This window comes from Microcaecilia unicolor, chromosome 5, assembly GCF_901765095.1.
Source record: "Microcaecilia unicolor chromosome 5, aMicUni1.1, whole genome shotgun sequence".
Classification (NCBI taxonomy): domain Eukaryota; kingdom Metazoa; phylum Chordata; class Amphibia; order Gymnophiona; family Siphonopidae; genus Microcaecilia; species Microcaecilia unicolor.
Genome location: NC_044035.1, coordinates 154,515,880 through 154,532,923, shown reverse-complemented (window position 1 = coordinate 154,532,923; position 17,044 = coordinate 154,515,880). Strand labels below are relative to the sequence as shown.

General features: G+C 48.1%; 1 protein-coding gene across 1 annotated transcript in view; it reads right to left on the bottom strand.

The window, feature by feature from the left end:
* The window catches only part of HELLS (helicase, lymphoid specific), a 351,006-nt gene that overhangs the window by 126,608 nt on the left and 207,354 nt on the right, over positions 1-17,044 (bottom strand). The window contains exons 12-13 of the mRNA XM_030203455.1: positions 13,100-13,196; positions 3,894-4,055 (exon numbers count right to left, since the gene is read on the bottom strand). Of these exons, the coding sequence (XP_030059315.1) occupies positions 3,894-4,055; positions 13,100-13,196 (259 nt within the window). The remainder of the gene's footprint in view (positions 1-3,893; positions 4,056-13,099; positions 13,197-17,044) is intronic.

The following is a 17,044-nucleotide window of genomic DNA, read 5'->3' as shown; positions in this document are numbered from 1 at the left end:
CGAAGTGCTCTTCACCAGCCAATCGTCGAGATAAGGAAACACATACACTCCCAGTCTGCACAGTGACGCTGCGACTACAGCTAGGCATTTGGTAAACACTCTGGGCGCAGACGCCAGGCCAAAAGGCAGTATACGGTACTGAAAGTGCTGTGTTCCCAGCTGAAATCAAAGATACTTCCTGTGAGCTGGAAGTATCAAGATGTGTGTGTAAGCATCCTTTAAGTCCAGAGAGCATAGCCAATCGTTTTCCTGAATCATGGGAAGAAGGGTGCCCAGGGAAACCATCCTAAACTTTTCTCGGATAAGAAATATGTTCAGGGCCCTTAGGTCTAGGATGGGACGCATCCCCCCCGTTTTCTTTTGCACAAAAGTGCCTGGAATAGAATCCCAGCCCTTCTTCCCCTGGTGGAACGGGTTCGACCGCTTGGGCCTGTAGAAGGTCGGAGAGTTCCTCTGCAAGTACCTGCTTGTGCTGGGAGCTGTAGGACTGGGCAATTTGGAGGCTTGGAGTCCAGATTGAGGGTGTATCCTAACCGGAGAATTTGAAGAACCCACCAGTCGGAGGTTATAAGAGACCACCTTTGGTGAAAAGACATTAACCTTCCCCCAACCGGCAAGTCGTCCGGTACGGACATGTTTACTTGAGGATATGCTAAACTGGAGCCAGTCAAAAGCCCGTCCCTTGCTTTTGCTGGGGAGCCGCAGTGGCCTTAGGCGCACGCTGTTGACAAGAACAAGCGCGCTGGGACTGAGCCTCTGCAGGCTGCCGAGAAGCAGGAGTGTACCTATGCCTAGCATAGGAATAGGGAGCACTCCTCTTGCCTCCAAAAAACCTCCTAGATGAGGAGGCAGTAGCAGAAGACGCCCGGCGGGAGAGAGAATCCATAGCATCATTGTGCTTCTTGAGCTGGTCAACTAGATTCTCTACTTTCTCACCAAAAAGGTTATCCCTCCGGCAAGGAACATCCGCCATACTCTGCTGGACTGAATGATCCAGGTCAGAGACTTTTCCAGAGATGGGAAGGCGGTAGAACGAGAGGGCATGAAATGAGATTGAAGGGGGGCAGACTTAAGAAAAATGTCAGGAAGTATTTTTTCATAGAGAGGGTGGTGGATGCTTGGAATGCCCTCCCGCGGGAGGTGGTGGAGAGGAAAACGGTAACGGAATTCAAACATGCGTGGGATAAACATAAAGGAATCCTGTTCAGAAGGAAGGGATCCTCAGGAGCTTAGCCTTGAATGGGTGGCAGAGACGGTTGGGAGGCGGGGCTAGTGCTGGGCAGACTTATACGGTCTGTGCCATGGCTGGTGGTTGGGAGGCGGGGATAGTGCTGGGTAGACTTATACGGTCTGTGCCAGAGCCGGTGGTGGGAGGCGCGGCTGGTGGTTGGGAGGCGGGGATAGTACTGGGCGGACTTATACGGTCTGTGCCCTGAAAAAGACAGGTACAAATCAAGGTAAGGTATACACAAAAAAGTAGCACATATGAGTTTATCTTGTTGGGCAGACTGGATGGACCGTGCAGGTCTTTTTCTGCCGTCATATACTATGTTACTATGTAATGTTAAAGGCCGCATTCGCAGACCAGCCACGAAGCCAAAGAGAGCGACGGGCTGCCACGCAAAGAGCCATAGACTTAGAAGAGGCCCGAAGCAAGTCGTAAAGAGCATCCGCCAAAAAGGCCAAACCCATTTCCAACTTCGCTACTTCGGCATCTATCACTGAAAAATCAACAGAACAGTCCAAGACCTTTTCAGAGCAAAGAAAACAGGCTCTCGCTACTAAAGAAGCACAGATAGCAGCCTGCACGGCCAGAGCAGAAACATCAAAACTATTCTTTAACAAGGATTCTATACGGCGATCCTGGACATCTCTCAAAGCCGTCCCGCCATCCACGGAAACCGTATTTCGTTTAGTGACTGCGGACACTACGGCATCCACCACTGCAGGGTGTGAAAGATCCTTGTCTGAATCCGGAACAGGATAAAGCTTGAGCATGGATCTGGCAAGACGAAAGGCAGAATCCGGAACCTCCCACTGTGCCTGAATGATGTCCCTAATATCCTAATGCACTGGAAAAGTTTTACCTGGCCTACGAATACCTTTCACCAGTAAATCCACCTTTCTGGACTCCGCCACTGGAGTCTCCTGCTCCTCAAATCGCAAGGTAGTGGAAACCTGAGAGATAAGTTCCTGCAGGTCATCTTTATGAAAAATTCACACCACTGAAGGATCCTCCCCCGCAGAGAGAGGCTCCACACCACCTTCCAGCTGACTGAGGTCCTCAGGAAAATGACCTTCCGGAAACACCTACGTCTCCTCCAAGGATGGCATTTCCTGGTCCAAATCAGAAGAAAAATCCTCTTCTAAATCTCAAAACTGCCTGGGCCGCTTAGCAGCCGCTGCTTAGCTCTCCTTCTTCACTAAAGCCTCTACTGGAGCAGCTTTCAAGCTTAGTACATTTGTACCACAAAGTCAGGCGGGAAGCCACCTTCACCCACTGAAGAAACAGGCGTCTGAAGCAGCGCTGGTAGAGAGGCCGGTGAAACAGGCAGGGATGCAGCATTTAGAGGGGAAGACAGAATGGCATTTCCCGCTGAAATCGGCGCTGCCAGTGATGTTGACCCTACCGCACTTAAAAACTGCCGAATCGGAAACCCCCTGCTAACGGCGCCAACATTTTTACAGCCCCTGTTCCGACGAAGCATCTACCGCGATGCAAAACTTACAAGCAACGCTCAAGCTGACTCCCTGCCGCTGACAGACTGAACAGCGATGGAGCTTCTCTGCCATCGCGTCTGCCTAAGCCAACTGTGAACCAAAACAGAAGCCAGAAAAAAACAGAAGCAAACTGTCAAAGTGAGAAGCTGTCTTGCTCGTTTAAAGAGAAAGTAAAGGGCAGAGAACCAGCTCGTCTTTTTTTTTTTTTTAATTTCTCTCATGGCTGCCTCTCCCTGCCTGAAAAGCTCTTCCCCTGAAGAGGTTGAGGAAACTGCCTTTCTGTGCTGAGATTTCCTCTTTTTTTTTTTTTTTATTACTCAAATACAGCTTAAAAGAATATCAGGGAGGACACAGGGGGAGGGACCCGGCCACCCGAGTTTGACACCCCCGGGCGCTAAGAGACCCCCATGGGCCTCTGCCTCTAAATAACAGTTGTTTTTTTTTTTTTTTAATATATCCGGATGCACAGAAGAAATAAATTCACCCAAACCAAGATATTAAAATATAATATAAAGAATGAGACTGAAGGGCTCACCATCTTCCACCTGCTGGAGACTGAGATTACTGGATCTTTCTCTTGTTGCCAAGGGCTCTTACTGGCTCTCTCTAGAATCAGTTTTTTTCTCAGTCTCCACCTGCTGGAAGGCGTGCACAACCCATCAGTCACATTCTGGGCTGGTCCGGAGGGATGCTAAGGAAGTTAGCTATGGGAGTTTTTTTTTTTAAGAGAAAATAACAGAAAAGAAAAATAAAGAAAAATGGAATTAAAATCGTCAGACTCGTTTCCTGGGCCTTACGAGGAGCACAGAATAAAACCCTGTCACCTCGTCTGCGGATAAGAAAAAACTTTAGGGACACGCTTGCGCGACGGGCAGGAAGTCGTTCGCGCATGCGCGCCAGAAGACTCTGGCAAAATTTTATGTATACATATTTTTTGCTTAAAAAATTGCTTTCAGCTAGCCATGCTTCTGAGGATCCACAACAAAAATGTTAAAATGTGTTAAAGATTTTCATAAGTTTTGGGGGATTGGTGACAATTATTAAGTAGCATGTAGATACTGAGATAGTGTTTCTATGGTTTATGTTTCCCTCTACATCGCATTGGTCCTTTTAATCTGATTCAAATGTACTTCATGTCATCTCTATCAATGCAAATGAACTGCAGAGTTTACCTTTTCTTGTCCAAGTATTTTCATAATGCTGCGGTTCACTATAGCAGTATAGAAACTTTCCTGCTTCTGTGACAGCGGTGCATAGACTATGACTTCTCTTTTTGGAGGGACTTCAAGAGTAACATCTGATTTCAGTCTTCTTAGTAAGAATGGTGTCAAGATCTAGTATTTAACACAAACAGATTTATTTATTTATTTAATGTATTTATATCCCACATTTTCCCACTAATTGCAGGCTCAATGTGGCTTACAGTAATCAGTAGGAAGGCTACAGTACAGGCTACAGTACAAGTACAATTATACAGCAGATAGTAAGATAGTAAATATCCTTTAAAACAACATGTAAAAAGATAATAAAGTTAATTAGTGACCTTAAACCTTGTTAATACTAAAAGTTAAACAAAATTATGTTGAACCTGGAGAATAAGCTTTTTTAAAAAGTACGGACTTCAATAATTTTCTGAAATTTAGATAGATCTGGGTAGATTTTACTGATTTGGGTAAGGCATTCCTCAACAGATCATTAACAATGTTAACTTCTAGAACTTGCATATCATATAAAATATTAAGAGGTCTCACGTTTAAAACATGCTTGCTTTAAGATGTTTAGATAAGTTCTAAAAAAAAAATCAAGAGTGTAAATAGTTTACAGCAAGGACTTATCTATCTCAACCAGGTTTAATTCAACTGTCCATTTATAAAAATTACACAAATACCCAAACCTAGAAGAGAAGCAAGGGTTACTAAAGAGACACTTAATAATGTAACATTGCTGTTTAGGTTAAGCAACAGCCAGTATCAAGAAAGCCCCAAACACAAACTTCTTCAAGCAGAAAAATAGCCTAAGTGAAAAACCTGCAAAAGATTTAACCAGGGAACCTAGAAACAGCTACTGCAATTTCATACCTGCTATTAGACACTAACAGGCTTATTTTCGAAAGTGATCGTCGGCAATCTTCTGACATAAATCGGGAGATGGCCGGCGATCTCGCAAAAGCGGCGAAATTGGTATAATCGAAAGCTGCTTTTTTGACACCATCGCCAAGCCAGCGAAAGTTCAAGGGGGCATGTCGGCGGCGAAGCAAAGGCGGGACATGGGCAGGCATGGGCGTGGCTACCAGATGACCGGCTTTTGCGGATAATGGAAAAAAAAAAAAAGCAGCGTTAATCAGTATTTCGATGCTTTTACTCGGTCCTTTTATTTTCACGACCAAGCCTCAAAAAGGTGCCCCAACTGACCAGATGACCACCGGAGGGAATGGGGGATGACCTCCCCATACTCCCCCCCAGTGATCACCAACCCCCTCCCACACTAAAACAATAAAAATAAACAACTTTTTTGCCAGCCCGTATGCCAGCCTCAAATGTCATACCCAGCTCCCTGACAGCAGTATGCAGGTCCCTGGAACAGTTTATGTTGGTTGCAGTGGACTTCAGGCAGGTAAACCCAGGCCCATCCTCCCCCTACCTGTTACACTTGTGGTGGTAAGTGTTGAGCCCTTCAACCCCCCCCCCCCAAACCCACTGTACCCACATGTAGGTGCCCCCCTTCACCCATAAGGACTATGGTAGTGATGTAGAGTTGTGGGGAGTGGGTTTTGGGGGGGATTTGGGGGGCTCAGCACCCAAGGTAAGGGAGCTATGCACCTGGGAGGTATTTGTATATTTTTTTTTTACAATTTTGAGAAGTGCCCCCTAGGGTACCCGGTTGGTGTCCTGGCATGTCAGGGAGACCAGTGCACTACAAATGCTGGCTCCTCCCACGATCAAATGCCTTGGATGTCGCCAGGTTGGAGATCGCCGGCATTTTTTTCCATTATCGCTGAAAAACAAAACCGGCCATCTCAAACCCGGCGAACTCTGGCATTAGGCTGGGCTAAACCGTATTATCGAAAAAAAAAAAGATGGCCGGCCATCTTTTTCGATAATACGGTTCCAGCCAGCTGTAGCGCCGCCGCCAAAATAGATCGCCAGCGATCTATTTCACCGGCGACGTTCAATTATGTCCCTCCAAGGGGCCAATTCTATAACTGGGCGACTCCATTTAGGAGCTCTGAGGATGTACAGTAAGAGCCTAATCTATAAGGGCACCTGTTATAGAACACTAAGCCTAACCCGGTATTAGTACACCTAACATTTACACATCTGCAGTTACACCAGCCATAGAACAGGCTTAAGGACAAGCACCTCTGTAAGTTACATGAGTTAATGGGACCATGCCCATGTGCATGCCTCCCTTTGCATTTATGCACTATGTAAGTTCCGTGCACCATGACAGAATGGTCCTTAAGTGCCCTGCTGGCACTTTCATGAGTTAAGTGTTCACTTACGCACACAAGTGCTAGTATTCTAGATATTTATGTGCACAAGAGGTGCATAAACACAGATACTGTGAGGAATGGGTAGATAAACAGAAGGGGAAAGGGAGAAGGGGGGCCCTCCTGCCATATAGGAAGCTCAAGAGGAGTGAGGGGGACTACAGAGACTACAAGTCCCAGGAGCCTGAGTTGAGTAGGAAACAGGAGGGGGAGGACTTTCCTGCCCGGAGAAAGGGGGACTACAGAGACTACAAGTCCCAGAAGCCTGAGTTGAGTAGGAAACAGGAGGGGGAGGACTTTCCTGCCCGGAGAAAGGGGGAGGAGGAGGCTGATTGGGAAATGAAGTCTGAGGAGGGGAATGAGGCACACCTGCTGGGGGAGGGAGTGAACGAGCATATGGACTGGCAAGCAGGAGGAGAAGGGGGGGAGCCTGAGGAGATGGACTTGACAGCTTTTGCTCGTAGCAGGGAAGGGGCTAAAGAAAAGTAAGTCCAGGGGAAACTGTATGAATTCCAGACCTGTGTGGGGGGTTGTCAGGTAGCAGTGCTGGCAAATGAGGGAGGTGGGTCCCTAGGGTAGCAAGTAGGAATTGCTAGCCCAAGGAGTGGATTCATATAGTAGAGGAAAAGCTTTGATCTGAAAAACATTTGAACTGGCAAGTGGAACCTTGTATGAGAATTCTACAAGGGGGGGGGGGGGAGGGGAAGAGACTGAAGGGGCCTGTGCTCAGAACAGGGCTAGGAGAGAAGCATTTGGCCTCCTAACCTGGGGCTGGGGAGGGTCAGGGAGTAAGTAAACTCGGGGGCTTATCTTAACTACCCCGAATACGGGGTCTGCTCTAAGTAGATGCAGGACTATCCCTAAGGGGAAAGCCCGGGGGGACAGAGGGGAGTTCTCTGGGCTTCACAAAGAGAAATATCCTGTTTGGTAGGACGGTGAAGCTGGAGCTAATTGGCTTACTGTTGACTAGAGTGAACTTAGTCGAAGAAGCAGGAGTGTGGTGGAGCAGGAGGATTAGCCCCAATTGGGCGGGCGAAGAAGGACAGCACGGAGGGGTGTCTAAGGGAGAGCGGACAGCACGGAGAGGTGCGAGCTGACAAATGGTGGCAGTGGTGGGATTCTGAATCGAGCCCCATGTTCCAGTGAGCCGAAGGCGGATGTGGAGGAGAGATCCAAGCAGGAAGCTGGGGAGCTGAAACCCGCAGGCGGAAAACCCTCCAGCTTCTGGTGAGCATATCGGGAGCTGGGAGGGGTTGGAGGGAAAAGTAAGAGTGTTGTGAAAAGGCCACACTTGGTGTTTTTTCTCTCCTTTTTTCTTGTAGGTGGTGGGTCCAGGTAGTCGGGATGGATCCGAAGGAGATGTTCGCCTTTATGACCCATCAATTCCAAAAGCAGCAAGAAATGGCACATAAGCTTATGGAGGAGTCGTTGGCGGCTTCCAGAGCTCAGCAACAACCCCTGTTGGACCTTTTTCAGGAACTCCTACGAGGCGGCGGCAGAGGGCAGGTGCCTGGCGAGGGCGGTGCTAATGGACGGGCCGAGGGACCTCCTGGACTGGTAGGGCATGTGGGGGTGAATTGGCTTCCGTGGGGAAAGTTGACTGAAGCAGATAACATTGAAGATTATCTGGGAGCCTTTGAGAGGGTGGCGGTAGCAGCGGGGTGGCCGCAGGAGCAATGGACGATAAGACTAGCTCCTGCTCTGTCTGGGGAGGCTTTAGCTGCCTTTCGGGCCCTACCTACGGGACACATAACAGACTATACCAGGCTGAAAGCAGCTATTTTGGACAGATTTGGACTAAGTAAACAGGCGTACAGGAGGAGGTTTCGGGAGTTCAAGTGGGTAGAAGGGGAAACGCCTAGGGTGCTGGCTCAGAAATTAAGTGATTTGGCTGGGAAATGGCTAGAGCCAGAACGAAGGGCAATGCAACAGATAATGGAAGATCTAGTTCTGGAACAGTTCTTGGAGTCCTTGCCAAGGGGGCTGCAAGTAGATTTGATTAAACGGGGCTGCGGAACCCTGGAGGAAGCAATTCAGAGCATGGAGTGCTTCCTAGAATCGCAGCATTGTGCCCGCAAAGGGACCCAGCCGGGGGGTGGTCTGGGTAGTCCTAAGGGGAGCAAGGCTCCGGAAGGAAAGGCTATGAGGAGTTGGGGGGGGGGGGGTAAGGGGGATGAGAGAATGTGTTATCGGTGTGGGAGGAAGGGCCATGTGCGGAGGGACTGTGTGGTTAAATTGCAATTGGTGGCCGGAGGGAGGGGGGGGGTTGGGCAGGAGTTCTGCCAACCAGTGGAGGTGATGGGGGTGGAGGTGGTAGGCCTGTTGGACTCCGGCGCGGATCAAACCATGATGGCCCAGTCCTTGTGGGAACAGATCAGGGTGAAAGGGGCTGGAAGGGTGGGAAGGAGGCAACAGGAGGTCACTATACAGTGTGTGCATGGGGCTTCGAGTAGATACCCGCTGCGTCAGGTGAGGATAGTGGGACCGTTGGGAGCTCATTGGGTCTGGGTGGCGGTGCTGCCCAGGCTGCCTCAAACCCTTATCTTGGGAAGGGACTGGCCCCCATTCTCACAGTATTTAAGGGAGAGAGAAGGCTTAGTAGTTACTCGGTCGCAGCAGAAGGAGGGGGAGGGGCAGGAGCAGACTTTATCGGGTATATTCCCTTTCCAGATGGAGGTATTGGGGGACCCAGGGAAAACCAGAGATACCGGGGGGCATAAGAAGGCTGTTCAGCGGCAGAGAGCTCTAGCTATGAAGGAGCTGGAGCAGGAGACTAACTTCCCAGCTGAGGCAGGGGAGTTAAAGGAACAATTCCCTTCTTTTGAGAGGGAGCAGCAGGCGGACCCCACTCTGCAGTATGCCTGGGAGCGAGCAAGGGAGGGGACCAGAGGAGCTCAGGGCCCAGGTTTTGTGATTGATAAGGGACTTCTTTTCCGGGAAAATGCTGGGCAGGGAAGGGAGGACGGTAGGAGGCAGTTAGTGGTGCCCCGGGGGTTTCGGGGTCTACTGTTACGGCTGGCGCATGATCACCCTTTGGGGGGACATAAAGGAGCCCAGAATACTGTCTCCCAGTTGTTAAGACGCTTTTATTGGCCCGGTATATATAAAGAAGTGGGAAAGTATTGTGAGTCATGTCCTTTATGCCAGAAGGTATCCGAACAGAGTCCGGGGAGGGTCCCTTTGCATCCATTGCCCCGGATAGGGACTCCGCTGGGGCGGATCGCAATGGATGTAATTGGACCTATTCAAAAATCTACCCGGGGGTTCGCTTACATTTTAGTGATTATGGATATGGCTACGCGATTCCCGTGGGCGGTTCCTTTACGCAGCATATCGGCCAAAGTTATTGCTGCGGAACTGATTCACATTTTTTGTGAAGTGGGGTTTCCTCGGGAGGTGCTTACTGATAGGGGGTCCAATTTTAGATCACGGGCACTAGCCCAGGTATGGGAGGCCTTCGGCATTGTCCACATTTGCACTTCTGCGTATCACCCTCAAACAAATGGACTGGTAGAAAGGTTTAATAAGACCTTGAAGACATTGCTTAGGAAGGGATTGGGCCCTAGCTTAGAGAAATGGGATCAGTTACTACCGTTTGTCCTGTATGTAACGAGGGAGTGTGTCCAGGCCTCTCTAGGGGTGTCCCCATTCGAGTTGTTCTTTGGGCGAGCTCCCCGGGGAGTCTTAGACATAGTGAAGGAGAGGTGGGTACCCCCGGAGCTAGAAGATAGCACCGTGGTAGCTTACCTACACGATCTAAAGGAGCGCCTGAGGCGGTTGGGGGCCTACTCTAGAGAGAAATTGCAGGCGGCCCAGCAATATCAGAAAGCTTCATATGACAAAAAAACTCAAGAAAGAGAGGTTGGAATAGGGGATAAAGTGCTAATTATGGTCTCGGATAATCCTCACAAATTTAGTGGTAACTGGAGAGGACCGATGACGGTAGTCAGACGATTGGGGCCGGTTACTTATGAGGTGAGGAATGAGCAGGGAAGGAAACAGACTTATCATGTCAATTTAATCAAACCCTGGCATGTCAGAGAAGTATGTTGGGCCACTGCAGAGGACTTAGTGGAGGAGGATCTAGGTCCCCAGATATCTGAGATGAATTCCAAGGGGGAGGTGCGAGTAGGAGCGGAGTTAGACGGACACCAAAAGGAGCAGATAAAGGCTCTTTTGGGGGAATTTACGGATGTGCTGACTCCTTACCCAGGGGAAACGCATTTGATTGTACATGATATCATTACCGGGGAAGGGAAGGTGATAAGGCAGAGGCCACATAGGTTGTCGCCCAGAAAGCAGCAGGAGGTGAATAGGCAAGTCAGAGAGATGTTGAAGCTGGGAGTGATTGAGGAGTCACATAGCCCCTGGGCAAGCCCGGTCGTGCTCGTGCCCAAAACTGACGGAACATGGCGCCTTTGTATGGATTTCCGTCAAATTAATGCCCTCTCGGCGCCAGATGCGTATCCGATGCCGAGAATAGAGGAATTGCTGGATAGACTAGGGTCAGCCCGGTATTTGTCAACACTTGACATGACAAAAGGCTATTGGCAAATTCCGCTCTCGGCTGAAGCCAGGCCAAAAACAGCATTTTGTACTCCTCTCGGCCTGTTTCAGTTCAAACGGATGCCATTTGGTTTGAATTCGGCTGCAGCGTCCTGCCAACGCCTTTTAGATCAGGTGTTGAGACCGCACCAAGCTTATGCAGCAGCCTATCTAGATGATGTCATCATTCATAGTCAGGACTGGGAGTCGCATCTGTTTCAGGTGGGGGAGGTCTTGAAGGCTTTCAGGGAAGCCGGGCTTACTCTTAATCCCCAGAAATGTTATTTGGCTCAGAGGGAGGTGAAGTATTTGGGCTATAAAGTAGGGAACGGACAGATAAGGCCGTTACAGGGGAAAGTGGAAAGTATTCAACTGTTTCCGCGACCCGAGTCCAAGAAACTGTTGAGGGGATTTTTGGGGCTAGTGGGGTATTATCGAAGATTCATTCCTCACTTTGCCACCTGGGCCGCTCCCTTGACGGAAATGTTAAAAAAAGACAGGCCCCATCGGTTAAGGTGGGGAGAAGCAGAGCAGGGAGCATTCGTGGCCCTTCGGCAAGCACTATGTGAGGAACCCGTGCTTAGGGCAGTAGATTTCGATAGGGAATTTATCCTGCACACTGATGCTTCGGGTACCGGGTTGGGGGCGGTGCTCTCGCAAGCGTATGGGGAGGAGGAACACCCGGTGTTATATTTAAGCAGAAAGTTGCTCCCCCATGAAACAAAGTATGCAACCATTGAGAGGGAATGTCTGGCAGTAAAATGGGCCATACAGAAATGTCAGTTCTACCTGGATGGGAGGCCATTCAAATTGTTTACTGACCATGCTCCTTTAAAGTGGTTAGCACAAATGAAGGATAGCAATGCAAGACTGACGAGGTGGTATCTAGCATTACAGCCCTTTCAGTATCGCATTGAGCACAGGGCAGGAAGGTTGCTGCCCCATGTAGATGTTCTGAGTAGGATTGCTAGTCCCGAAGGAGAAAGTAGGAGGAGGCAGCGGGCTAGCAATCACTTAAAGGGGGGGGTATGTGAGGAATGGGTAGATAAACAGAAGGGGAAAGGGAGAAGGGGGGCCCTCCTGCCATATAGGAAGCTCAAGAGGAGTGAGGGGGACTACAGAGACTACAAGTCCCAGGAGCCTGAGTTGAGTAGGAAACAGGAGGGGGAGGACTTTCCTGCCCGGAGAAAGGGGGACTACAGAGACTACAAGTCCCAGAAGCCTGAGTTGAGTAGGAAACAGGAGGGGGAGGACTTTCCTGCCCGGAGAAAGGGGGAGGAGGAGGCTGATTGGGAAATGAAGTCTGAGGAGGGGAATGAGGCACACCTGCTGGGGGAGGGAGTGAACGAGCATATGGACTGGCAAGCAGGAGGAGAAGGGGGGGAGCCTGAGGAGATGGACTTGACAGCTTTTGCTCGTAGCAGGGAAGGGGCTAAAGAAAAGTAAGTCCAGGGGAAACTGTATGAATTCCAGACCTGTGTGGGGGGTTGTCAGGTAGCAGTGCTGGCAAATGAGGGAGGTGGGTCCCTAGGGTAGCAAGTAGGAATTGCTAGCCCAAGGAGTGGATTCATATAGTAGAGGAAAAGCTTTGATCTGAAAAACATTTGAACTGGCAAGTGGAACTTTGTATGAGAATTCTACAAGAGGGGGGGGGAGGGGAAGAGACTGAAGGGGCCTGTGCTCAGAACAGGGCTAGGAGAGAAGCATTTGGCCTCCTAACCTGGGGCTGGGGAGGGTCAGGGAGTAAGTAAACTCGGGGGCTTATCTTAACTACCCCGAATACGGGGTCTGCTCTAAGTAGATGCAGGACTATCCCTAAGGGGAAAGCCCGGGGGGACAGAGGGGAGTTCTCTGGGCTTCACAAAGAGAAATATCCTGTTTGGTAGGACGGTGAAGCTGGAGCTAATTGGCTTACTGTTGACTAGAGTGAACTTAGTCGAAGAAGCAGGAGTGTGGTGGAGCAGGAGGATTAGCCCCAATTGGGCGGGCGAAGAAGGACAGCACGGAGGGGTGTCTAAGGGAGAGCGGACAGCACGGAGAGGTGCGAGCTGACAATACCTAGAATTGCCCTTCACCAAGCAAAGAGTGGCAGCAAGAATGTGCTTGGAGAGCTGCAAAACTAGAGGCAGTCAGCTAGTGGGCATCAAAAACATGAACAAGAAATAGCTGCAGTAACTAACACTTGACTGAGCATCAGCATCTGGAACCATGCAGTTACAGAATTCCCACATAAAATACAGTAATATAATGTAAAAGAAACTGATGGGGATCCTGAAATTTTAAACCAACCACAATCAAGCCAGTACATGGAAAGAGGTGAAATCAAATAATATTTTTCAGTACCTGATGTAGCATGTGCAATATGTTCTGCTCCCACTCATTAGCTACAATATTTTCAGCATTCTGTGAAATAGCAGTTATGTCAAACCAGGACTCAAAACTAGTGGTAGGAAAACAAAAAGAGTATAGTAAATTATAGTTCCACTCGACTTTACATTTTACAAGATACATATGCTACATGAATAAGTTAGGATTTTGTAAATTTGAATGCATTTTTGGCCTTTAATATGGTCTTTGAGAAATATCATAGAAAGTCAAACAATCCCCCTAAAAGTAGATCTGCATAAATTATATGGCAACAAAGTGTAGTTGCTTATAGGTGTAACTATTATATGTTGATTTTAACAATAAATCATGCTTGTACTTCATGTAACCTGCATTGCAAGTGCTGGAAAACACTTCCAGTGCTTCGTTTGAGGATATGCAGGTGAGTTCCTCCACTGCATTAGGCCAGTAGTTTGCCACTTGAATAATCTGGCAAAATTAGAAAAGATGGGTCCAATAATCATCTGAGCTGGACTCCAAAGAAAAGCACTGCCATCTTATTTTACTTGTACATTCGCCATCATTAAAGTAGCACCACTGAATATATGTCTGACTGCAAACCACAATGACATTTGCTATTTACAGTTAGGCCCGCTCTTTCCACTTATACATTGCCATTAAACAAGTGCATGCTGGCCTTTGCCCTGCCCAAATGCTGGCCATTTTTCTACAATTAAAAATGAACCATTCCGCAAGTTTAAACAGCCTGATTTTATCTGTAGATGCATCAAAAATCCATAGAGAAGTGAGTTATGCATTTGCTATCTGCCACTGAATGCATATTCCTCGCCAGATCCAAAGGCCATTACTTCATCCTTATCCTGCTCGATCTATCCGCTGCTTTTGACACTGTCAATCATAGTCTTCTTCTTGCCACACTGTCCTCGTTTGGATTTCATGGCTCTGTTCTTTCCTGGTTCTCCTCTTCTCTCTCCCACTGTACCTTCAGAGTATATTCTGGTGGATCATCCTCCACCCCATCCCACTCTGTCAGTTGGAGTTCCTCAGGGATCTGTCCTTGGCCCCCTTCTTTTTTCCGTTTACACTTCTTCCCTGGGCTCTCTGATCTCATCTCATGGTTTCCAGTACCATCTTTATGCCGACCACACTCAGCTCTACCTCTCCACACCTAACATTACTGCTGAAACCCAGGCCAAAGTTGCAGCCTGCTTGACCGATATAGCTGCCTGGATGTCACACCGCCACCTGAAACTGAACATGGCCAAAACTGAACTTATTGTCTTTCCCCCCAAGCCCACCTCGCCCCTCCCCCCATTCTCTATTTCAGTAGATGGCACCCTCATCCTCCCTGTCTCATCTGCTCACAACCTAGGAGTCATCTTTGATTCCTCCCTCTCCTTTTCTGCTAACATCCAGCAGACGGCCAAAACCTGTCGCTTCTTTATCTACAACATTAGCAAAATTCACCCCTTCCTCTCTGAATACGCTACCAGAACCCTTAACCAAACCCTTGTCACCTCTCGCTTGGATTATTGCAATTTGCTTCTCACTGGTCTTCCGCTCAGCCATCTCTCTACTCTCCAGTCTGTCCAAAATTCTGCAGCACGACTTATTTTCCGCCAAAATCGTTTTACCCACACTAGCCCACTCAAGTCACTTCACTGGCTCCCTGTCCGCTTCCGCATACAGTTCAAACTTCTCTTACTGACCTTTAAATGACTCCATTCTGCAGCCCCCCCCCCCCCCATTACCTCTCCTCTCTCCCTACATTCCTCCATGGAAACTCCGCTCGCTGGACAAATCTCTCGTCGTCCCCCTTCGCCTCCACTGCTAATTCCAGGCTTCGTTCCTTTTCCCTTGCAGCACCTTACGCCTGGAATGGACTTCCTGAGCCTGTACGCCTAGCTCCTTCTCTACCTGTTTTCAAATCTATGCTGAAAGCCCACCTTTTCACCACTGCTTTTGGCTCCAAACCACTACTCAATTCCCCTCTCCTTGTTCCTTCTCACCCAGTACTTTCCTCACCCTTAATTGTCTTGTCTGTTTGTATTTTTAGATTGTAAGCTCTATCGAGCAGGGACTGTCTCTCTGTGTCAGGTGTTCAGTGCTGCATGCGTCTGGTACCGCTATACAAATGTTAATAATAATAATGATTGTTACAGATGGTAGCAATGCTAGTTTTCCATCCATTTATATATGCAGATATTAAATCTTACATTGTCATTTTCTTCCCTTTTGTCTCTGCAGACCAGTCCAGCTGTGTGGGTGTACATATTTCTCTCAGCAGACAGACTAACCACTAGCTTCAAAACCCTATAAGTCTCCTGCGCAGGCCTCAGCTAGCAAGCATTTTCATGACAAAGCAAGATTGTTCAAGAATAACTAATTTTCTTAATTATAATAAACCCCTAACGGAGAACTCATGCTAAAATCTTCAATTTATATTGTGCTATCAAGGAACACAGGCATAACCACGGCAGACAGAATGTGTCCCCTTCGCTTAAATTCTCCTTCTACCTCATATACATAATTTTACTGTAAACCACTTAGCTGTTTCTTTATTTTACAGTGCATCAACGATGAAATGTGAAACATGAACTACAATGACAGCCTACTTAAAACACTATTCTGCTCAGTGTGGGTTCTGGACTGGTTGGGAGAGACTAAAAGGAAAGAAAATTAGCAAGTAAGATTTAATTTTTCCTACCCTAGCATTCCTCCATTCAGATGCGTGGGAAGTACCAAAGCAGTATTCCCTGTGGCCAGGAACCAAAGAAACCTGTAATTAGAATCCTCATCCCTTCTCCCAAAATCTGCATCCTATTAACCCAAGCAATAGTGTCTCAAAGGAATGCAATGACGACCACATAGATGCTACAGATTTCCTGCTGAGAATATGCTCTTCTCAAAAGGCAGTCTATTCTCAAAAGGCAGTCTATCCTCTTGTAGAATATGCCTGCAGTATCAATAGGACCTCCCATCTGAACACTGTATTTTTGATGCAATCACTCCCAAACAGCACAAACAATCCAAATTGTGAAACTGCTTGCCTCACATCCAGTCAATGGAAACATCTGTAGTCCTCCCCCATCATAAGGCCTGTAACTTTGCAATCCTCCTAGCAGAACAAATAGCCAACAAGAACACTTCCTTCAAGGTAATGGGCTCGAAAGGTGCCTGAACTAAGATCACATTACCAAGTTTAGCTCCTAAGGAGGCACTAATGGCCTTCTAGGCAGCCTCAAAAGGTTTACTCCTCCATGAAATCTCATTACATCCAGATGTGAAGCCAATTGTCTACCCTATACCAAGCACCTGAAGCACACCAGTACCAAAACCTGAACTCATAAAAAGAAGCTAAGGTCAACACTTTCTCCAAAACATCCTGCAAGTGCCAAAATCTCTTCAATCAACAGGGATATCAAATGCTGCTTCACACACCAATCCTCAAAAATTCTCCAAATTCTGATATACTCCAAGAAAGTAGAGGTTTAACTGGAGCACAAGAGGGTGGTTATAATTTGACCAGAGTAATCATACTTCTGTAACCTTACCCTCTCAACAACCATGCCATAAGATAGCATGCAGACAGATCTCGCATCCTCACTAGAGGCCGACCATATTGGTTCTGGCCGAAATCGAATCGGCGGCTGAAATTCACAGCTAGGTTTCAGTCAGAACTGAAGCTGAAAATATCCTGCCTGACCCCGCCCTCCTTGGCATCAGTAGGCCCTCCCTGGGCCTACCTTAACAAGCCCTGGTGGTCTGGAGACCTCTTTAAAGGCGGGAAAGAACCCCACTCTTTCCTGCCTGGTGTTGCTGCTAGTTTAAAACAACTGCTGAGACTGCCGTGGGAAGTCCCGGCAGCAATACTGAGATTGCCTATGACTGTATTTTATGCACAGCACCAACAGCCTTTTTTCTTAGATTGTCTGCTGTCAA